This window comes from Trypanosoma cruzi, genomic scaffold (genome assembly GCF_000209065.1).
Source record: "Trypanosoma cruzi strain CL Brener 1047053517031 genomic scaffold, whole genome shotgun sequence".
Taxonomy (NCBI): domain Eukaryota; phylum Euglenozoa; class Kinetoplastea; order Trypanosomatida; family Trypanosomatidae; genus Trypanosoma; species Trypanosoma cruzi.
The window spans coordinates 56,056-77,380 of NW_001849514.1; the positions used below are offsets into that span (position 1 = coordinate 56,056).

The 21,325-nt window shown below is 45.4% G+C and overlaps 10 protein-coding genes across 10 annotated transcripts, besides 44 other annotated features; all 10 read right to left on the minus strand.

Moving 5' to 3' along the window:
* Positions 1–4,409: part of a sequence feature (heterozygous, Esmeraldo-like haplotype) that runs on past the window's edge.
* Positions 205–226: a sequence feature (AT_rich).
* Positions 338–361: a microsatellite.
* Tc00.1047053504137.100 (hypothetical protein, conserved) lies at positions 375–1,061 on the minus strand (the record flags this gene model as incomplete). Its single annotated transcript, XM_808774.1, has 1 exon — positions 375–1,061. One exon carries the CDS (start codon positions 1,059–1,061, stop codon positions 375–377), a length of 687 nt encoding a protein of 228 aa, XP_813867.1.
* Positions 1,242–1,296: a sequence feature (T-rich).
* Positions 1,571–1,619: a sequence feature (A-rich).
* On the minus strand, positions 1,695–2,651 carry Tc00.1047053504137.90 (hypothetical protein, conserved; the record flags this gene model as incomplete). The annotated part of the gene is made up of 1 exon (XM_808773.1): positions 1,695–2,651. One exon carries the CDS (start codon positions 2,649–2,651, stop codon positions 1,695–1,697), a length of 957 nt encoding a protein of 318 aa, XP_813866.1.
* Positions 3,544–3,564: a microsatellite.
* On the minus strand, positions 3,692–4,498 carry Tc00.1047053504137.80 (G-actin binding protein, putative; the record flags this gene model as incomplete). Its single annotated transcript, XM_808772.1, has 1 exon — positions 3,692–4,498. The coding sequence occupies one exon, from the start codon at positions 4,496–4,498 to the stop codon at positions 3,692–3,694; it is 807 nt and encodes a 268-aa protein (XP_813865.1).
* Positions 4,410–4,508: a sequence feature (haploid, Esmeraldo-like haplotype).
* Positions 4,509–5,185: a sequence feature (areas merged during assembly that could not be assigned to a particular haplotype. This can correspond to areas where the two haplotypes were merged or to regions with more than two copies in the genome that were merged during assembly.).
* Positions 4,610–4,683: a microsatellite.
* Positions 4,724–4,813: a sequence feature (T-rich).
* Positions 4,890–4,915: a microsatellite.
* Positions 5,186–5,256: a sequence feature (haploid, non-Esmeraldo-like haplotype).
* Positions 5,238–5,315: a sequence feature (A-rich).
* Positions 5,257–21,325: a sequence feature (heterozygous, Esmeraldo-like haplotype).
* On the minus strand, positions 5,518–6,579 carry Tc00.1047053504137.70 (hypothetical protein, conserved; the record flags this gene model as incomplete). Its single annotated transcript, XM_808771.1, has 1 exon — positions 5,518–6,579. One exon carries the CDS (start codon positions 6,577–6,579, stop codon positions 5,518–5,520), a length of 1,062 nt encoding a protein of 353 aa, XP_813864.1.
* Positions 6,771–6,791: a sequence feature (AT_rich).
* On the minus strand, positions 7,253–9,577 carry Tc00.1047053504137.60 (beta-adaptin 4, putative; the record flags this gene model as incomplete). The annotated part of the gene is made up of 1 exon (XM_808770.1): positions 7,253–9,577. The coding sequence occupies one exon, from the start codon at positions 9,575–9,577 to the stop codon at positions 7,253–7,255; it is 2,325 nt and encodes a 774-aa protein (XP_813863.1).
* Positions 7,700–7,778: a sequence feature (GA-rich).
* Positions 9,698–9,746: a sequence feature (CT-rich).
* Positions 10,119–10,143: a microsatellite.
* Positions 10,547–10,573: a microsatellite.
* Positions 10,789–10,822: a microsatellite.
* Positions 10,867–10,887: a sequence feature (AT_rich).
* Positions 11,076–11,158: a sequence feature (T-rich).
* Positions 11,240–11,268: a microsatellite.
* Positions 11,469–11,493: a microsatellite.
* Positions 11,718–11,765: a sequence feature (T-rich).
* Positions 12,423–12,457: a microsatellite.
* Positions 12,691–12,725: a microsatellite.
* Positions 12,761–12,782: a sequence feature (AT_rich).
* Tc00.1047053504137.50 (hypothetical protein, conserved) lies at positions 12,823–13,392 on the minus strand (the record flags this gene model as incomplete). Its single annotated transcript, XM_808769.1, has 1 exon — positions 12,823–13,392. One exon carries the CDS (start codon positions 13,390–13,392, stop codon positions 12,823–12,825), a length of 570 nt encoding a protein of 189 aa, XP_813862.1.
* Positions 13,467–13,487: a microsatellite.
* Positions 13,614–13,696: a sequence feature (T-rich).
* Positions 13,734–15,290, minus strand: Tc00.1047053504137.40 (hypothetical protein, conserved; the record flags this gene model as incomplete). The annotated part of the gene is made up of 1 exon (XM_808768.1): positions 13,734–15,290. One exon carries the CDS (start codon positions 15,288–15,290, stop codon positions 13,734–13,736), a length of 1,557 nt encoding a protein of 518 aa, XP_813861.1.
* Positions 15,383–15,408: a sequence feature (AT_rich).
* Positions 15,565–15,589: a sequence feature (AT_rich).
* Positions 15,907–15,950: a microsatellite.
* Positions 16,260–16,289: a sequence feature (AT_rich).
* Positions 16,312–16,340: a microsatellite.
* Positions 16,341–16,379: a microsatellite.
* On the minus strand, positions 16,523–18,310 carry Tc00.1047053504137.30 (uncharacterized protein; the record flags this gene model as incomplete). Its single annotated transcript, XM_808767.1, has 1 exon — positions 16,523–18,310. The coding sequence occupies one exon, from the start codon at positions 18,308–18,310 to the stop codon at positions 16,523–16,525; it is 1,788 nt and encodes a 595-aa protein (XP_813860.1).
* Positions 18,147–18,210: a sequence feature (T-rich).
* Positions 18,274–18,301: a microsatellite.
* Tc00.1047053504137.20 (hypothetical protein, conserved) lies at positions 18,681–19,961 on the minus strand (the record flags this gene model as incomplete). The annotated part of the gene is made up of 1 exon (XM_808766.1): positions 18,681–19,961. The coding sequence occupies one exon, from the start codon at positions 19,959–19,961 to the stop codon at positions 18,681–18,683; it is 1,281 nt and encodes a 426-aa protein (XP_813859.1).
* Positions 20,241–20,262: a sequence feature (AT_rich).
* Positions 20,268–20,317: a sequence feature (A-rich).
* Positions 20,462–20,491: a microsatellite.
* Positions 20,504–20,538: a microsatellite.
* Positions 20,508–20,565: a sequence feature (A-rich).
* Positions 20,743–20,807: a sequence feature (T-rich).
* Tc00.1047053504137.10 (isoleucyl-tRNA synthetase, putative) lies at positions 20,856–21,325 on the minus strand (the record flags this gene model as incomplete). The annotated part of the gene is made up of 1 exon (XM_808765.1): positions 20,856–21,325. A coding segment is annotated over one exon (470 nt), but the record flags the coding sequence as incomplete, so codon positions are not given.

Consider the following 21,325-nt stretch of genomic DNA (forward strand, 5'->3'; position numbering starts at 1 on the left):
TCTATTTGGCAAAAAAAAAAGTCTCGTTCACTTGTCATTTCTTCTCGAGAGACAATCCCTGACTGAACGCAGCTCACCACCGTCACCCTCATAATTCGGGAGAAAAAAGGGTTTATACACATGGCAGAATCCACATAAAAAATAGTAATATATATTTAGATACATAAACATCACCGAGTACACACACACAAACACACAATCACCAAAAAAAAAAAAAAAAAAATAAGACAAACGCAAGCACACATGTCTTTACCCAGTCAGACAAACCCCGATTGTTTTACTTTCTGTTAAATTGACACCTATTAAACTTTGCATTGTTTCTTTCATTGTCTCTCAAAAATAAGTAAATAAATAAATAAATTCCTGCGCATCCACTAGACAATCTTCTTCTTTGTAAAGTAGCGCTCAAGGTATTTCTCAGACCACACGGTCAGTACGATAGAGAGAACCACATTGAGAAAAAGCATCCCCACTGTGATGTAGTACGTCGACTGCGTGACTTCATCAAACATGTGGAGACGGTTTTCGATTATGCGAACTTCGTCAAGAGCGACTTGCACACAAATATCCAACATATTCAGCCGCCCTTCGTAGTCTTTAGCGTCTACTGGTTTGTCAACAGCAGGCATTCCCTCTGCTGTTGTTATCGGATCTATAAGATCCTTTTCTCCAATAAAACGTATCTCAAAACGTAACGAAGGCTGACTCAATGGTGTGCGCATACAAAAACGATAAGTGCCAGTCTCTGTCACCTTAAAAAAAAGTGAGGATGGGGAACCAAAAGAGTCAATGCGTTCATCCAGAGTCACCTGCGCTCCACTTGGGGCGTACAGGCGGGTGCGTATGTTGACATTTCGCGGGTCAATTCCACGGTGACGGATGTCCACGGTGGGTGGGTCATCCTCTGGGTCACGATAGCCCTCATAGTTGAGGCACAATTCCTTTCCGGGAAGAAGTCGAATGTACACCTCAGCCGTCACAGGCTCCATCGTCGTCAAGAGAAACACCAACAATAAAGGGAAGAGAACGTCACAAAATTTGCGTCGCATTGTTTGTTTCATGTGTATCGGGTGAGGAAAGAAAACAAGCCGAAATAAACCTTAACGTTTCCAAAAACGACAAAAAAAAAAAGAGATAACAGCAGATGAACCACCTATGGCCCTCCACCGCCCTGTTTTGGTTCTAAACCCCCTTTCGTGTATGCGGAAAAAAGAAAGTACAAAAATGGCTGCGTGTAATAGAAATAAAAAATAAAAAGAAGGAGAGAAAAAAAAAGAAAAAAAAAAGAAAAAAAAAGTCAATAGGTGTAAATTTTTCTCCTCAGTTATTTATTTGCATACACCGTACGTCATGTCAAGAAGATCAGAAAAATTTAGAGGCATGATACCCTCACTCATTTAATGTCCCTTTTGTTTTATCGTTCGACTTTTCTCCAACTACTACAGCAATGTGTCATCTCCCCCCCCCCCCTCCCTCCTCGTAATCCATTTTTATCGCTTCTCGTATCTCCATGCACGCAGAAAACACAGTTCCCTCTCCTTCTCTCTCTCTCATCTCATAAACTCATGCATTTCTTCTTTTTTTTTTTTTGCTTTGTTGTTTTTATTTTTCTCGTTTCTCCACCTATTTCCACCCATTTGTTTCACTCTTATTTTCCCTGCGATGCGAATCCGCCGCATTTTGTCCTTTGGCCATCACCACCATTTCGACAATGCCTTTTTCGCATGGTCCCAGGCGGAGTTCCCTCGTTGCTCACGGTCCTGCTGACGCCTCACGCGGCCGGAGAGTGTGTCGTCTTTACTGCCGCCGCCAGCCAACACCAACGCCGTTTCATAAATGGTGTTGGTCAAACTCTCTAGATACGAAGGCCGCTTCGATGGCGTCTCTCCGCCGTAGTAACTACGATTGCTGCTCAAGTGACTGCCTCCATCGCCACCGAAGATTTCCTGGCTAACCACTTCATCCCGTACCACAATTGACTCAAAACCAGCGTCCGAAAGAACCTGTTGGAGTGCCCGGGTTTCACATGTTATAAACAATCGCGCCCGTCTCTGTTCTAAAAAGATGGAAAACGACAAAACACCACGTGTGGATTGAAAAATATCTTCCACGAGTGAGAGGTCATCCCCATTTCGGGGGTCAAGAGCGGGTATATCGAGCTCAACGGTGTGGATCGCATCTAATCCAACGCCTCGTAAGACGCGCGCAGCACGCGAACGCCGTTTTATCGAGTTTTCATTCGCCGCATCGTCATCCATGCGACCATTGCTGCCGCTAGAACCCGTGTCTTTCGTTTTGGGTGCCTCCTCCCTTCTGGGGTCCCGGGCCTGCAGAGCAGGCTCTAGTAGGTCAAGAAGTTGATTTGCCAATTCGTAAAGCTCTGGATCGTCGTATTGGGCATCCTTGTAAACCTTAAATACCTCCTGTACGAGCGCACGCTCCTCCGCCAACAGCTCCACGTTCTCGGGATGTTGTGCCAAGAGATATAGAGCGTCGAGAGAGTACTGTCGCGTCTCCCTGTCTTTGCTCCCTAGAAAGCGGACCAACGCCGGAAGTGTACTGCGGCGTGCAACCACCGGACGATTATCGTAGTTTTTGCTCAGCATGTGAAATCGTTTCACAAGCGCGAGCTCCGTGTTCAGCGATGCCATGACTCGATATTTTTTTCCCCGCACACGCGATGTCGATATCTACTTTGAAACGTGCAAACGCGCCTCTCCTCCTCAAGAGGTCCTAAACTTCCTTCTTTTACCTCCCTCTCTCCCTGCGCCGCAGCCCCCCTCCAAACACACACGCAGAAAGAGACGCGGCAGCGTGGGTTATACCCGGGATTTCCTTCAAAGTAAAAAAAATCAAAAATAAAAAAACAAAACAGGCATACACTCACACCCTTGCCAGCAGTAACGCAAGAGGAAAAAACACAAAACTTTTGTTGATTTTTTTTTTTTACTCATCTTCTTTCAAGCAAATGGTCCGCACCGCGATAATACGTGCCGTCAGACCTCATGGCGTCACGACTGTGCACCAGCACGACGCGGCTGGTCCGGGCACTGGTCGATGCCCTTGGTCTTGTGCACACGATAACAATCCCGTGAGAGAAACATGACTTTCTTTTGGCTTTCCCTCCCTCCGACAATTCAGGGTGCAATTTGTCCTGGCGCCACGATGAGGTGGCCGGCGTTGCCAGGGGGTCCAAAAAGCATAAGTGACGTCAAAAATGGCAGACTAAAGGAAATCAAACACAACATAAAACCAAACAAGCACGGGCAAAAGTGCTGATAGAGGTAAAAATATCACAACTGATAACAAAAAAAAAAAAAAAAAAACAACAACCTCGGACACTTTCTCCCCTCTCCTCTCCTTCCTCCTTTTATACATTCCTATTCGTTTTGTTCATGCATTTCAGTTTCATGCCCCATCGCTGATGTCAGTTGCCCAAAGAAAACAATGAAAAAAAAAAAAATCAACAAATACTACCTGTCACTTTGAATTGATGTATGAATGTTTGCACATATTTGCGTCTTCATCGGTTATTTCGAAACCTTTTTTTTTTTTTTTTTTTTTCAATTCCGCTTGTTTGTTTTTCCCTTTTCATGTTTCCCTCCTAATCCTTATCCTCCTTTTTTCTTTTGGGAATTCCAGTGTCCTCCTCACACCTGCTTAATTTTTCTTCTGCGATCCGCGGGCGTTTCTAAACATTCTCGCAGGGGGTTGTGGCAATTTTGAATCCGCCCTTTTTGTCACGCACAATCTTGGAAACAAACTGCTCCGGTAGAGGCCGCTCAATGATGTCGTTGGCGTCCTCTTCCGAGGGAAAGTTGACATTCACTGCAGAACTGCATGCCGTAACAATCTCCGTTTGAAGCGCTTCATCCCTTTCCATAAGGTATAAATTTACCGATGTGCTCTTCTCTACAGAGGCGGTTGGGACGGCTCGATGCACTTTCACGTCCACGTTCCCCGACTTCAGCACCTCAAGGGAGGACACCACGCTCTCCATCACAATCTGTACTCGGTTGCAGGAAAAAACAGAAACCGAATTCACCTTACCCTTAATTTCAACCATGACATATTCACAGTTGCAAATCTGAACGGCATGCCGCATGTGCACCTTGTCAAGAGTCAATTTTTTCTGCTCGGCACTTGTACCCTTCTGGTACTTCACAACCCAGCGCTTATCGCCCTCAAGCTGCAGCACCGGTTCATCCACTGTGGCAGCGGCCGTCAAATTACTTTGCTCTTGACGCCGTGCATCCGCCTCGGCCTTTTTCACCTCAAAATCAGAGAAGTCTAATTCGCCGTGCTGAATTTTCTGCTTGTACGCCTTTTCGTGGTCCTGCACGTGACGCAGTCGCGTCGCGATGTTGTCACCGCAGCTTTGAATCTCTGCAAAAAGAGCCGACGCAGCACCGCCAACGGTCGTGGTCTTTTCACCCGAAGCAGCCTTCGGGGGGGCTGGCGGTGGCGGTGGCGGTGCTGGCGGTGGCGGTGCTGGCATCTTTTTCTTCTCTCACGATTCTTCGACTACGACTTCACTCGTGGGGCGGGAAATGCTGCAAAACACACACACACACAATTGACAGCGCGGCAAGAGCCGCAGTAAAAATACCAATAATAATAAAATAACAACAAAAAACAACAACAACAACAACAACAACAAGAACGCAAACAATAAACAACAACTATAAAAATGACCACAAAAGAGAAAAAGGAGAAATTCATCAAAACAAGAACAAAAATCCAATTAAATAAACTGCAAAAAACAACAACAACAAAAACGCTTCAAAAGAAAAGTCAAAAAAAAAAAAAAAAAAGGACTCCAAAGAACCACTGGAGAAACTCTATATGACTGCTGCTGACAACGTTGCACACCTCTATATGAGGATAATAAAAAAAAAAAAAAAAAAAAAGAGAATGTCCAAAACAACAAATATAATAAATCGACCTCTTGTATACGTATGTATATATATATATATACATCGTACAATTCGTCGTGCCAGCGGAGACACTCGTAAAATTTCTAGAAATGTGCCAATAAATAAGTTGCCTTCTTTTTTTTTTATGTGTGTGTTTGTGTTGCTCGTCCTTTTCGCGCCCTTTTCACCCCAGTCAACAGGTTGATCAAATCTTGTCGACATTGGATAAAATGAGAATCCCCCCACACACACACACTGGAGAAAACAACCAAAGCGAAAACAAATAAAAAATAGAAACCCACAACAAGCCATTGCCACACCTTTTGTTTTTTTGTTGTTTTTGATTCTCTCTTGTTTTTCTTTTTTCTTTTTTCTCTTCTCCTTTATGTGTTTTGATTTCCTCTCATGTTCAATCGTGCCACGGACCAGAAATGAAGAAAACATTTGCGACAAAAAGACAGATACGCTAAAGCATGTCGCCCACCTTCAACCACTTTTCGCGCTCACATACAAACACCCAAAAAGGAAAAAAGCAGAAGAAGAAAAAGAAACGTAAATACATACGTACAAAGGCACACAACAAATAAATATGGAACGCGATTCAATCAAGAAGTTCGTTGATGAGAGACCGCCAACGTCCCAGAGTTTCCACAAACGATGGCATGATGTCTTTGAGGGCTGAAGTGGAACAATTACGCAACGGAATAGAGGTTGAGAGAAGCACAATGCCGCTTTGCAAAGACATGCCAATGCCGCCACCGCATACTTCACGTCCCAGTAAAGAACCTTCCAACAGAAGTTCATACAGCTTAACACGCACCGCGGCATCCACAGGAAGCTGCGTCAGTAGAGTCGAGTACACATATAGTCGCTCGGTTGCGTGATCAAAGGTAACCAAAACGGTGTGACGTTCATCTGTGCCAATAACGCAAGTGAGATTCATGTCAAACTGCAAAGAAACCCCTAATTCTTCACCGAGTTCCTGCAGATTAGACTTGGCATTCTGCAAAAGATCCACAAGAACAGGTCCCGTACGCACGCCGCCGTCACCGCACTTCTGACGCCCACGCAACTCTGAAAGTTCCTGGTGAAGTCGATCAACTTCATCGCGCAGCCGCGAATTTTCTACCTCCAGTGTCGCGCTAAGAGAAGAGCCTAAGTTTTTGCCATTGTTTTTACTATTCATGTTGCTTTCAAGAGCAGTACTAGATACCACATTGGTGTGGGAAAGGCCATCTGACATGCTAGATGGATCTACATGACTTACCGTCGCCGTTGTAAGTGGACGCGAGGAAGGACGCTCCGAATGACGCGCACGCGTATCTGCGCTTGTCGCACGGTGTGTGCTGCTGCTGCGCTTCTCTCCCGAAACGTGTGGGGTAGGATCGCTTGTCGGTTTACTGCGCACCTCTGCCGCCACTGTACCGCGGCGCGGAGATACCAATTGCAACATGGAATTGTTTTTCAGTCCAAAATCTCCACCCACCGCGCTGTCCTCCAGCACCACACCGTCGTGAAGGAGCAACTGTCCATCCGGAATACCGTATGATTTGAGGTACCGCCGTATCTTTCCCACACTCAGTTTTCCTAAATCTCCACGGATCACCATCTTAAACTTGCGGCCATCCTCACTTTGAACAAAAAATGCCTGTTTGTCATCCATTTCTTCGCCAAAAAGGTCCTAACGTTTAAAACTACGCCGTCTTCTAACAGGAATATATATATATATATATGGTGTATTTGCACGTCTGCCGCAGTCTGCTTGAGTGTATCTCAAATGACAGACGGTCGTCGCCCGGACGAAAGCAACCCAATTTCTTATTTCTAAACCGCCTCCCTTTTTACTCCTTTTACTTTATTTTTTTTTTATTTTTTGGTTGCCTTCGCTCCCTGTAAAGACACAAGCAAAGAAAGTTAGTGAGAAAAAAAAAGAAACCCTCATCCTCGAGTTCAGCCCTCCCGCCTTAGCAACAGAGATACGGAGACAAAAACATGCCACATCTCACTTATCCTTCTCCCTCCCGCCCACAGAAAGGATGTGAGGAGGAAAAGGAGGAAATGTAGCCAATAAAATACACACGAAGACAACGATAGCAAAAAAAAAAAAAAAAACAATTAGAAAACAGCAAACTCAACAAAAAGTCAACATGAAAAAAAAGGGAACGGGAAGTCAGTTTCATTCCCGCAACGAAATCTGCGATATCCGCGGATGACGGTCAATTCACACACCTGCACACACACACACAAAGAGACACGCTCCGTTTTTGTTTTTGTTTTCCTTTTCTTTTTCCCCCTCTTCTTGTTTCTATTGAAAATTCCCTACGACTACATCCTTCTCAGAACTGCTCCATGATTTTCTTAACGAGTAGGAGGAACTGTGGCATGTGAGGATTATCGGATTTGACTGTAATGTTCACAGAACCGGATTTGTGCAAGAAAAGCTCAAGCATAAAGTACGTGGTGTCGTCTCCCTCCTCCTGGGCATACAAGTAGTACTTCTGCGCGTCGCCCTGTGCACCAGAAGCCAATGTAATAATGCCACATTCCTCCAGACCCTCCTCAAAGGTCTCCGTATCCGGTACCTTCTGAAGCTGCAGCTGCAATGTGGATGTCGCTTTTTCACCTAATGCACCCCAACGACGTTGAAATTCGTGTGGCTCAATGCTCGGATCCTCTGACAATTCAAAGCCACTGTCCATGAGTCCAAGGACTGGTCTTTGCCATCCAAATCCCATTCCGTTCGGTTCTTGTGCTTCTCTGCTAGCGGAAGCCATCGACATCATTCCTTCATTTACTGCGTGTTCCTCATCATTTTGTTCTTCCTCATCCTCGTCCTCCTCCTCATCTTCTTCTTCGCCCCCCGCTGCGGGCGGCTTGATGAAGCTGTCGCTTGTCTGGTAGTACACAACAGAGAGGGTGTCAAACTCCTCAAAGAGTTTGTCTCGCAGCGCCGCGTTCTGCTCCTCCACAAAATATTTAATCTCCGCCATTGGACCGCAAATAATTTTGTTTGCCGCCATGAGGTTCTGACGAAGAAGTCGATGATAGAGTAGTGCCTGGTCGTGCACATCGGCATGAGAAAAATCATTGATGAGTAGTTTAAACATCGTTCCAAGCACCGGCTGCATCTCAGGAGGTCGCTTAAAGAATAGCTTCACGGCAGAAGTGAGAAATTGCAGGCGAAATTCCGGCGGTTCTGCAAGTAAATTTTCATTGCACATGACTTCGAGAATGTACGGGGCATCCTCAATGTGCTCGCCGAGTTCTCCCAGGACCCACACGAGCGCCACTCGGCTATCTTCATCCGCAAAGTTCATCTCGTGATAGACCCTCACAAGAGCGTCGAGAAATGGACGCACGACCTCAATGTCGCGGTATTTGCGCAGGTAATTCTTCATCACAGCAAGGCTCTTACCACGGACATGATCCGAGTCACATTCGAGAAAAAGTAAAAAGTGCTGCAGCACCTTCTGTGCAGTGCAAGGGAGACGCAGTGCCACTTTTCCCATTGCCTCGATAGCCGCACCCCTTACGGCTTTGTCACGTTCTAACGCGTAGGCTGCAAACTCCTCAAGGATGTCGGTTGATGATGCCTCATTCGCCAACATGGACAATATTTCAATCTTCACTGCCTTCACATAGGTAGGCTCCATGTAAAGGCAATAAAAGACCTTGTATGAGTCCTGAAACACACGTGGTTCACGCTGAACAAGAAGTTTAATGTGGCACAACACAACGTAGGACACCTCCATTTTGGAGCATGACGATAAAAGCGAGAGAAGAGGAAGTTTAAGTCTGTCAAAGACTTGACGATATACCGCAGGGTAATTTTGTGTGAGGTAAAAAAACACATTACTGGCACTGAGGATCAAGTCACTGTTGTTGCTCTGAAGTCGTTCCTCAAGAAGATTCATAATGTCAAACATCTCCTCTTCGCTTGTAGGGGTGTAGCGGAGAACGAGATTAATAATCTGCGCCTGGTGCCATTCGGGAACGCTACGCAATTTGTTCAACAAGTAATATAAAATTGGCTTCGTCACTTCAAACACGCCTTCTGTGGTACCGTTGGCCTCGGCATCACGCGAGACCTCCACGAGAACGGCAAGGGCGTTGCAACACACCAGCGAATCGCTGTCACGCAACATTCCCAGCATCCGCTCAAAAAACCGCTGTTTATGAAACTCAACCGGGGAAATACGAAACACTTTTAGTGCGCAAAGACATGCGGTTTTCCGTACATGAGCCGAAACGTCTGAAAAGCCCTTCTTTACGGCGGGAATTAAAAACACAAATAACTGCGGTAGACGTAACGACGCCAGTGAACGCAAGGCAAGGCCACGCACCAGCGGACTTTCCTCCCCGCATTCCTTTGTGAGGGTGTTAATACTTAACAGCGCCAGCTCCGCGTTGTTTTCCGAGCGACTGATGAGGTAAAAGTAAATAAGTTTCTTGCTGACAATATCCGTCGTGCCACATGCCAATATCATCTCCGTAAAGAGACTTGAAGTGTCAACTCCCATCGTCATAAGGGCAATCACTTTTCGAAGGAGTTCACGCTTGCGAGTGAGATTCTTCTCAATCTGTGGATCCCTAAAACCCTGCCGCAGCTCGTTCACTTCACTCCGCAACTCCACTGGCGTGTTTGAAGACATGGAGGCCATCGCCCTGTCGGTAATGTAATATATATATATGTGTGTAGATACCGTTAAAAGAGAAAATCTTGCGCCTTTGTCGCGTCGCTAGCAGACACCGGATCGATCTCCTGCAGACGCTGCGATGGCAAGAAAGAAGGAAAGAGAGAAAGACAAAAAAAAAAAAAAAAAAAAAGAATCCTTTCAACTGAAGAAGCAAAAGGAGAAATTCAAGAAAATTGACAGTTGTTACCCCCAGCCCAACACACAAAAGTAAATACGCATGTGTACCAGCGTAGAGAACAGCGGGCGAAGCCAACTCCTTATAATCCACATCTCATCCCCTCTTCACACTCCTTTTTACTCTTTCGTTCCCCTCCCCTTCCCTCATCATCGTCACCATCTTCCTCAACCCAAAAATAAAAGCCACGGAAAAGGGAGACGCGCGCCCACACCGCCAGCACTTCCCATTTGATATTTACGTTGGCGCACGCCTTGTTTTGTGCATCCCCCCCCACAGTTTTGTTCCTTCGTTTGAGCGGCATGAACGCGCGAAATAAATAAGCAGCAAACACACACACACACACACACAAACAAAACGAAAAGATGCTCGCAGAGGGAAAAAAAAGAAAAATATATAACCCCGAAAAAAACAATTCTGGACAAACCGGCGGGTTGCCCCATGAGCCCCACACACTTCCGTTTTTCTGTTGTTGTTGTTTCGTTTCCTTCTTTCCTGCTTGTCGTTGAATGTAAACTTCATTGAGGCCCCGCTGTTTCTTCCATCCTCGCACGTGACGGCACGCCGTCCGTGAAAAACTGAGGCACATAAAAATGGTAAATAAAACAAAATATGTAAAGACTCGGGAGAAGACAATCCACTTTATTCTGTTGTTGTGACGTTCAGTCCAACACGCATACATGCATACAAACATTGATATCGATGTATACATATAATACATATATGTATTGTATAGGGGTTTGTTTACGTTCATATATTTTTTTTTTTTCTTCCTTTCTTTCTTTGGGAAAAGAAGAAGGTCCCTCACCCGCAGGAGGGAGCGGCGGCGACTACACCGCCTGAAAATAATTTTCGTGCGGGGAACAATCATGAGCCCACAGACACACAGACACGTATAATATTATATACAATTGTGTATGTTTGTGCATGCTATTTCCCTCAATTTCCTCCCGTTGATAATCGTCTCGGACACTACTCGCTTCCAGTCAGCTGTTTCATCCACAAACACACAAAGACACACACACACACACACATTGACTCACTTTTTAGAGGCAGCCAAAAAGAAAAAAGAAAAAAGAAAAAATAAATAAATAAATAACAACAAAACACACGGCAAGCAGAAAAACGCTCCCGCCAACACAAACACAAACACATGTGATAATAAATGAAGTGAGAAAATGGCAATGGCTTGGCTCACGTCGGGTGTACTTGTGGCATGTGTCTACGCACCTGAAAAAACTCAGCGACCGAAAGAAGACCGACCGACAATCACCCCCCCCCCCCCCCAAAAAAAAAAAAAAAAGGATGGAAGTGAAGACGGAAAAACAAAAACAGCAACAAAAAGAAAAGAAAAGGGGAAGAGAAGGGAACGCCCCAAAGTACTCCTAAACAATGACACACACAAAAACAAACAAAAATATTTACAGGCGGAGGGGGAAAAATAAACTGAAAAACAAACAAACAAACAAACAAAAAAACATAAACTTATAGATAAAAAATCAGTCGGATGCAGAAGAGACACAATTCACCCTTCCCCTCAAATCCCTAACACGTTACTCGATACATCAACTGCAATCGTTAACTTGAATGGGAATAACATGAGTAAAACCAAAATGCAAAATCAAAAAGACCAAACAAATACGACAGAATTCCCCCCCTTTTCCCTTTCGTGTAATGTGTTCCCCCTCCCTCCCCTCCCCTCCCCCTTCTCTCCCTCTCTCTCTCTGTCATCACTCTCCACCTGCGTGAAAATTTGTGTGCCTGCACCCTACGGGAAAAGAAACAAAACGATGCGTGTACTCCACGAACACACCGCAGACCACATGTCCAGAAACACACACGCACCCACACAGACAAGCATGAAGAAAAAGAAAAAGAAAAAAAAAATGGAAATTAATGATGGCGATGATGATGGAAGCCTTGAACAGCAAAAAAAGAAAAAAGAAAAAAAGAGAAACAAAAACAAACAAACAAAAACAGCACACATGATGTAAAGCAAAAGTAAAATAAATGCAATAAAAGAGGAATAGAATAAATGCCGAGGCTGATAATAATCACAGACATTTGTGCGCCTGAGCAACGCCCAAAATTCACTTTCCTCCCTCCCAGGTGAGGTCCTGGCTGCATGCAGCCTTTTTTCCCCCCCCGCTTTGCCTCTGGCTGTAACTTCCTTTTTATTCTCTTCCAGGTGCGCTCCGTTTGCAACAAATACACCACAACGACGGGGACAGAGGGCCATGAGCAGCGACGGCAAAGAAAAAGAAAAAAAAAGCCACAAAGAAGACAGAAGTCAGAAAATTGCAAACCAACCACAAAAAGGAGCAAAATGAAGTACCACAAAACGACGGGACGTTCCCCCTCCTTTGAAAGGAGGAAAAAAAGCAGCCTGTAAACGTTGATGTAAATGAATGCCCACAATCGACATTTGTTAGCCATTCCTCCCACTCATTTTTTTTTTTTCACTGTTTTGATCAAAGAGTTTGTGTTATCGAAATTATTTCTCTTTCTTCTCTTTTTCCAGCTGTTGTTGCCGCTGAGTATAAAATAAATATGTACGGATGTATGCATATGAAGCTATCCCTTCCGTGTCTACTAAAACCTTTATATATATGTATATATATAAGCATTTACTTATTTCTTTTTTAGTTTTTTTTTTTTTTTTTTTTTTTCTCTCTCTCTCTCTGCATGTTTGTTTTTCACGCAGACACAGCTGTCAGTACCACCTCTTCTTTTTTTTTTTTTTCTTCATTGACACAAATCACTGTTTCTTCGTTCATTTTGTTGACCGCACTTTTCTTAGAAAGTTGTCTCCGTTTAATTTTGTTGTCGTTGTCGTATTCCCCCCCCCCCACTTCCCTCCCTGCCTCCTTCTCACTGACGCTGCACCTGCGCCTCCCCGGGCAAAACAAAAAACAAACAAACAAAAAAAAAAAAAAACGTTTAAGCAGCGAAGCTAGGCGTCCACCGGAGAGATTTTTTTATTTTTTATTTTTTGGTTACATGCCGCTCGACGTATCAAAAAGGCTTGGTAATTTCAGTTATTATTATTGTTGTTGTTGTTGTATCCCCTGCGTCGCCTGCCGGAGTTCCTGCTGCCCTCGCTGACACCAATGAACCTCCATCCCCTTCTACCCCGTCTTTGCCTGAAACTGCCGGTGCTCTGGTCGATATCTCTCCCCTGCTGCGGCTGCTCCACCCCATCCTTCTTGGCTGCTTCATGCGCGATGCGTATGGAGTCAAAGAAGCACTGGTCATCGTCCGCCCAGGAGGAGAGCACGGACTCCTGCTCCTGCAACGTCGAGTTCGTCAGTGACTCCACATAGCCAAGGACTTTCCCAGCACTCACCGGGACACCATTCAATTTCACGCTCCGTGACTTGACGGCGTCCGCGTAACTCTCTCCGCCGGGGAGTCGGACTATCGGCAAGGGGCCCGCACCCCCAAGAGGGACGGAGTCGGTTGGGGCACCCGTCGGCACCGTCGTTTCCGCCGTGGTGTTCATGCCAACTCGGACACCGCTGATGGTGGTAGCGACATCCACCTCGGCGGGTTTCATGGAGGCCCCTTCGGCGACCACTTGGGCAAAACTGCGTGAGTCTTGCATGGTCAAATCGCACAATTTCCTGTTTGTCACTTTTATTGTTTCCTTTCTTCTTCTCACTCCCTACAAAAGCACAGCCCCCTCCCCCTCCCCCTCCCAGGTGATTTATATATTTTTTCAGTCACAGCGACACAAGTCGACTCCTTGCTAAGCAGCAAATCGCGATGGTAAGAAGGCAGCAAAAACAGGCAACGCCAAATAGCGGGCGACGTCATCAACAGGAGAAGAGCACAAAGAGTGACAATAGAAAAAATAGAATGAGAGACAAAAATGACAACAAAAACAACAACAAAAAGCAGAAAAAAAAGACACACACATGTCCACACATCATCTGCTTCACTGTTTCAGCTGCAACGAGCCTTCACCAAATCCGCCGTGATGAAGTCGTAGAATCCAACCCGCTCTGGGCTCAACGAAACGTCGCCACCATCAGCAAGTAGCCCGCCATAACGAATAGAAAGTCGATGGAGCAGGTGTGCCAGCGATGGCTGGGGCATATCCATTTGCTCACAAACTTTAGCCGCACGATGGACTTGTAGCGTTCGAAGCAAACCCAAGTCTTCTTCTCGTGTCTTTGCCTTTTCTTTGGTCGAACACCTCATATATTCCTCGTCCTCGACGGCGGTAACAATCGTTGCCGCGAGTAACTTTACAACCTCCCTCTCCCGGCACAAACTAAGCGCTATGGCTGTCAGTGCTTCCAGCAATTCATTCATGGTAAGTCCGGCCATGGAGGAAGGAATGCGACTCCTTTTTTCCCCGTCTCCTAAGGGGGCAGCATCCACCCTACAGTTCACGGCATTTCTACAAAACGACTTGAGCGGGTTACGCAACGAATTGCGTCTTAACGTTTTTGCCGTCACATGAAAACAGGGCTCATGGTGAAGGCCAAAGCGGTTAAACGCAACCAGCAAACGAATAAGATCGGATTCCGGATATCGAGCAATCGTCGCTCTGGACAAAATGGACCCATCGTTGATGGCTACAATTCGTTGCAGGACGTTCTCTTCCACTATCCCAAGACTAGAGAGCGTAAGGAGGAGCCGTGGGATGACACCCTCTTCACATTCCCTCAACACATGATTTTCAGTACGAATTTCTTTCTCTGTGGAAAAGACGATGCGTCGTAATTCCTCAAGTAACCGCAGAAGCAACTCACCATCTTCACAATCCATGGCATTGTAAAGTTCGAGAAATACCACAACTTCATGCAAAGAGAAAATTGCAGATGAGATGGGGAATGAATCATCCAATGAAGCAACTTTGTCTTGCACTTTGCCCACGCGATGCCTCCCTATTTGCGCCAAATAATTCACTGCATCGTTCGTGGCCTCATCGGGGATGACCACCATACCGCTGATAATATTAGTAGATCTGTATTCCTGAAATGCGTTCTGCCGTAGGCTGTCGTGTTTATTGTCCTCTTCGCATCGATTCAAACTGCCTTCGTGAGGCGTCGACAAGTGAATCATGCCCTTAACAACGGCAAAGACTTCAGTTTGCGCCATAAATGCCACAGCATCTCGCTTTTGACTTGAAGACGAGTTCTTCATCCCCATTAAAGAATCGCTCCGGCTACCGCTGATTGTCATCGTCATGTTTAACTTTTGCCAGGAATCAAGAAGAGTTTCTGCCTTCCGCAGCAGCAGGCGTGACACGTCAGAAACAGGTGATTCCAACACAGTCGATCCCTCCTCAGTTATTTCAAGCCGCTTTGCCTGTGCCGCCCTCGCCACTCCTCCATCACGCTCACTTACGGCTGAACACTCCGCGCGTCGTTTTGAAGGGGCTTTCGAGCGCCCCATGGCCACCGCATCTCGTTGCTCCTTCTTCTGTCGCACCCGAGGAACCTGACGGATGTAACGTGGAACCCAACGCACAACAAAACTGCGTTGAAGCATGTACCACACCAACAGTAAAATTGGTGGCAGAGTTGCCCGTCAATGCTTCTTCTTTTCTTCTCGTTCCTCAGCGCAATGTATCCCCTTCTATGTTTTTTATTTATTATTATTATTATTTGCGTTTTCACGCGATCAAAAGCAGCAAAAAATACGGAAAAAAAAAGTCAAGCGCATGCTCCAGCTGCAATTCAACAGGAGCCGAGACCACACCCACACGAAGAAGCGGCAATTTACCCTCACCGCCCCGCCTCCGTCCAGCACGCGACCGCGGAAGAAAAAATAATAATAAATAAATAATACGAATAAGAAACACTGAGAGAGTGAGAAAATCATCCTCAAAATCCGCGCGAATCTCCCTCAAAACAACAACAAAACAAGCAAGCAAACAAAAAAAAACGATATGTACTTCCTTCACCCTAAACCCTCGTTCACATTATTCGTTCGAGGCCAATTCGATAAGAATAAACTCAAGCACAGTGACACAATTGTTCCGTATCCATTAACGATATTCGTAACAACGTGCCATGTCCCTTCACTCCCTCCCTTCCCTCTCTCTCTCCTCTGACTGCGTCGCGATCATCCGTCACGGCGACTACTCAAACAGCCCCGCTCCTACAAGAGAAAAAAAAAAATAAAAAATAAAAATAAAAAAAAACAAAATGGAGAAGAAGACAAGAGAAATGCCGATACCAGTGAAATGAATATTTAGAGACAACCAACAATGAGCCAAAAAAATAAATAAATAAGAAATTCCCCCCTTTGAAAAAATTAAAAACGGTAACTTTTCTGAGTAATACGTCCAATATTATAAACCTGAACATCACCTTTTTTTTTTTTCATTCTTCGTTTTTCAAAGTTCCCTGCGGCAATTTTTTTCATTTTAATTTTTCCTTTTGCAATCTCATCTTCGCTCCCTCTACAAACGACGTCCCCCTCCTCCCCAGAGCTGCAGTGGCCGCACAGTGACTGAAATAAAAAAAAAAAAATAATTTTTTTAAAGCAACACCAACAAAAAAGAACAACACACACACACACACACACACACACACAGAAAAAAAAAAAAAAAAAAAAAAAAAAACGAGAAGAAAATCACGTGGAAGCCTCAGACATCGCCAAGTGTGCCACACATTTTTTCCTTTTCTTTGCCTTTTTCCCCTCTTGCTAGCTCTCAATTCACCAATTATTTACATCGGCATTCATTCCCTCTTCCCCTCTTCTCCCTGACAAATCCTCTAAGCAAAAACAAACGCCGTGCTAAAGCGCAATAACCATCCGAGTGTTGGGCCCATCTCGTCATGCAATCTAAAAGCGTCCACGGTTCCGTTGAAAGAGGTCGAGTTGCCATTGTCACAGAAAGAAAAGGATGTGTCTCGTGATCTCTGGTCTCCCTTTGACCTCTCCTTTTCTTGGGCACCAGATAAGATCTGGTGGGCATCCTCCAAAGTCATAATGTTGTGTGTGGCGCCAAACGCATCCTCTCTCTCTCGCTTCCTCTTCGATTTCTGTGTCCATTTTGAAAGCTCAACATCACCATCGTCATGAGTGCTGTACCTAACCCGAAACTCCGGAACGGATGAATAAGGACGAGTAAAGAGACCGACAGCCTCCACAATGGCACCGGTGAGATGCCACAGTTTGAATGGCGGTAAGATTGGTGATGGTACTTCAAGAATCACATGCGGTTTCTTTTTTTTTATTTGACTCCTGCTCTGCACCATCTCTTTAGAGTCCATAGATCGCGTGGATCCCGTCGGTGGACGTGACGGAGGACCGAGAATACGCTTGTCAATTGCGCGGCCCAGCACCATTACACCCAATTCCCTGTCACAAACCAAAACCTGTTGCACAGGGCCATCTAACAATCTATGATGCTCTCTTGCCTCTAAAAAGACACGAGGTGACACCAACTCCACCGGGATTGAGATCTCTTCCTCATGATATTCTTCCTGCCCCGAAGCACACTCCTCTGCCCGGTTTGAATGAAACACCTCGTGATATGTGCCCTTCTTCGGGGGAATAACAAGGGGGAAAGGGTGATTTTTCTCAATTTCCCCCTCGGTTTTCTCCAAGTAGACACGAAAAAAGGCTTCCACAAGCTCACGAATAGAAAATATCTCCGTGCCATTAAACACCGCCACGAAGTACGTGCCTGGAACCACACCTGATTCCTTCTCTAAGGTATGCCGCATGTTCGTATAATGTGTCACCTCTGCTCGGATTGTGGGATCAAATATGAACGCCATGTCAAAAGGCAGGTTGTCGCAAGGAGAGAAAGAAGCTGCGTACTCATCACGCAAAATTCGATGTTCCTCGCATAGGGTAATCCTCCGCTTTGAAATATCACTTTTTGAGTAAACATTACTGCAGTGTGTGCGATCCCTTAGAGTCAAGCAACGATTGATGCGGACCTCACGCCGAACCTCAAACGTTGTACCCGCCGGAAACACAACCGCAGCACTTTGCGCAATTTTCTGCAACCTCGGGGTCAAATGCTCCATGCTGGGAGTCCCGCGGCTACCGCGCACAATCGGCCAAAGAAAAAAACGAACATGAAGAAACTGCGCCTGTTCTGCAACCTCACTGCTCTTTCCTTCCTGGACAACCATAAAAGCGGGCTTCGCACCATCGCATTGCCTGCTGGAAGGCGGCATGTCGGAGTTCAACGAGATCTCGCGCGCAGGATTCGACGCCTCCGGGGATGGCCGTGTCTCCAACAAGATATCGCCGCGACTACTCTTCATGTCTTCCTTTTCTTCAAGAACTCCGACTGTGGGGTCCATTGAAGTGCTTTTTTTGCGCTTCTGGCGTGTAGATTTGCCTTGTGTTTTCGTCATTTTTATCTTTGCAGGACAACACAAACAAAAATAACAGATTAAAAAAAAAAGGGAAAAAGGGAGGGAAAAAAAGGAAGAAAGAAAAATTCCAAAATTATCATCTCTGTGCATATACACACACGGAAAAACAAAAGGTGAGGTGGAGGAGGAAAAAGAAAAAAAAAAAAAAAAAAGAAACGGATGCATCGGTGTATCCCTTTACTTTCTTTTTTGTAGATTTCATGTATTTGCCAAGTGTTGAGTTTATTACGTCACTTCTATTGCAATGTTTCCTCTCAAACAAACAAACAAAAAACACGTCATCCGTCCATCATCGCCTGCACTTTCTTTTTTTTTTTTGTCTCGGCGTAAACCTTCACACCTTTATTAATTTATGTTCCCTGGTTACTCGACCATAACGCATGTATATACACACATATAATGATATACAGGAAGCGCTCACTTATTTCATCCCCCCTCCATCCTTTCCCAAACAGATGCACGCAGACTAATTTTTTTTTTTTCACTGAGCCACAGGAAAAGGGGTTGTTTGTTTACTCGTCTTCCTCCAACTGCGTTAACTATGTGAATCCTCCATATGGTGACTAAATCGCAGTCTGCATACATCCGCCAGGGCTACCGTCACCGTAACTCTGCTTCCGGCCGTCTTCACCACTAGACGATCGTTAGCCGTCATATGCTTCAGGTTTCTTGGTGCGATGGGGATGGCAATTTCATCCCGCCCCATCAACAATCGCTGGGCTGCGTCAAATCGCACACGCACCATTCCGCCACCGCCTTCCCAAAGACCCCGCAGCAAGCCAATAAATCCATCAAACCACCAAACTTCCACATCCAAAATGTGCTTCCGCTCAATCCAAAGTTTTATAGAAGGCAAATGGAGTTCCGTGACATCGCCATGAATCAGACGGCCGCTGTGCAGGTAGATCATGTCCCACGTCCGCATTGTTTCCACGGCAGCGGCTACTCGTTCCTCCACGTGGATTGAAATCGCCAAGGGTCGCTTCACCGACCCAAAGAGGATCGAACGCAACCTTTGTGCTAAGCGCCCCCAAGGCCTTCCACCACGCACCAAGGGTCCTCGCATTTCCTGCATAAGTTGCTCTGCAAACAACTGGAAAGAAGCAAGATTAAAGACACGCTTCTTTTGCTTAACAGTGCTGGGGTCTAATACCACGGCAGGATTCGTAAAGACAACTACCGGGAGAACAAACTCACCACATTGCTTATGAAGACGACGATCCGTATACCAAGTGCCGTGCCCCCGCGATTTATCCTGCGTAATGTCACCCTCCTCAGTTGGTGAACGATGATTTCCGTTCATGTGATGGTCTGAAAGCGGTATTCTTCGGTCATTTTCTATAAATCGTCGAAGTGCAGCCGCCTTCACTAAGTTATCTTCTTGAATGTCCTCAAACTCCAACGCGCGCTTGGAGTTATCGGGGCACTGGAACCAACGCGAGCCGTTGCTCCAGACTTGCCCACGCCAATGTTTTACCTCCACCACAAGCACAACAGGGCCCACTGCAACCACATCAATCTCACGGTTGTGCCCGAGTCGCTGCACGGGCACACGTCGACGAAGAAATACATGTTTCCAGCCAGCCGAACGCAACGCAGCCTCCACCAGCTCCTCCGCCTGCATGGAGGCCAAAAGCTGTTTCTGACGAGACGACATGGCAGTAAAGAACAAAATATTACGCCACGACAATGACGACAAAGTATTTCGGAAGAACCCTTGGGCCAAGCCCACCGCGATAAAAATCGTCACACACGTGACAAGAGTCATCAGCGCAGCGGGGAGCCAATAGAGTACATTGGCAACAAAGTCCCCCATTCACCTTCTTTTCTCAAAGCGCAAAAGCCCCCCCCACACACAAACATCAGCCCACAGACAAAAAAAAAAAGAAAAAAAGGGAAAAAAAGTGCATATGTGTGAAAATGGAAAGATAAGAAAAGGGGAATGTGTGTGGCATTGTGCATGCATGTATACAAGTTGCACATGAGAAAACAAAGTCCATCTACCAGAATAATGTATATATTTATTTAGTTTATTTTATAGTTACTGAATTAATAATAATACCACAACAAGTCTTTCCAAAACAAGATCACATCCAAAATTAATAAATATAAATAATGCTAGCTTTTCTTTTCTTTTCTTTCCTTTCCTTCCCTTCTTCCTCTTTCCTTCTCCGTTTGCCTCTACCTCGGTTCCCCTTCCCTCCTCAACCTTGCCTACCTAATTCTTGGCGCGTAGCCGTCCTCACCTAAACACTGTGTTTTAGCAGCGCGCTTCGCATAATTAAGATTAAATATATTGTGATTGGTGTGCTTATGAATAATAATAATAATAATAATAATAGTAATTTATTAAGTGAATTTCTTTTGTTTTCGTTTTTTTTTTTTTTTATTTTGCTTCATTGATTTTATTCCGGTCTTTGCCTCACCTTACTCTTGCATAATTCTTCGCCACGTCGGGGATCAAATACCACAGCCCATGTGCCTGCTACAACAACAACAACAAGCAAAAAAAAAAAAAAATGAATATGCGGAAAACGGGAGCTCATTGAAATCGATGTGGTTAAATAAAACCAACAAAACACACACACACACACGCCAAAAAAAAAAAAAAAAAAGGGCAAGCAATAAATTCTATAAAGAACAAGAAAAAAAAAAAAAAAAAGTAGGATGTAGGAAGGGCATGTCGACAACCAACGCCGAACGTTCGACGTCAGGCCGAAACCTCCGTGAAGACAATTTTAATGCCAACACCGGAAATGCTGTTGTCCTCTTCGGCAACAAATTTCGCGTCTGCCGGTAGTTTATCCATCGTCTCCCATTTGCCCCGAATGGTCTTGTTGACCTGTTCTGCACAATTGAGGATAGAGTTCGTGAGCTCCACGTCCTCTGACTCAAAGTACACGTCCACCATGTCTGTTACCACAAGCTTCACCTTTTTGCGCAGCTGCTGCACGCGGTTGACAAACTCCCGCGCCCGCCAGGAATCCACCAGAGCCTGTTCCTCGCGTTTGTCCAAAAGTACCACCACATCGTTGTCGGTGTTGCTCTCAAAATCCGTAAAGCCATCCTTGATCTTGCGCACCACCTTGACATCGTTGACGGTGATGAGCTTTCCGCACACCTCCATCTTCCCACTTTGAATGAACCTTGCCACCTCCTCTGGAGTCAGTTGCTGAATCG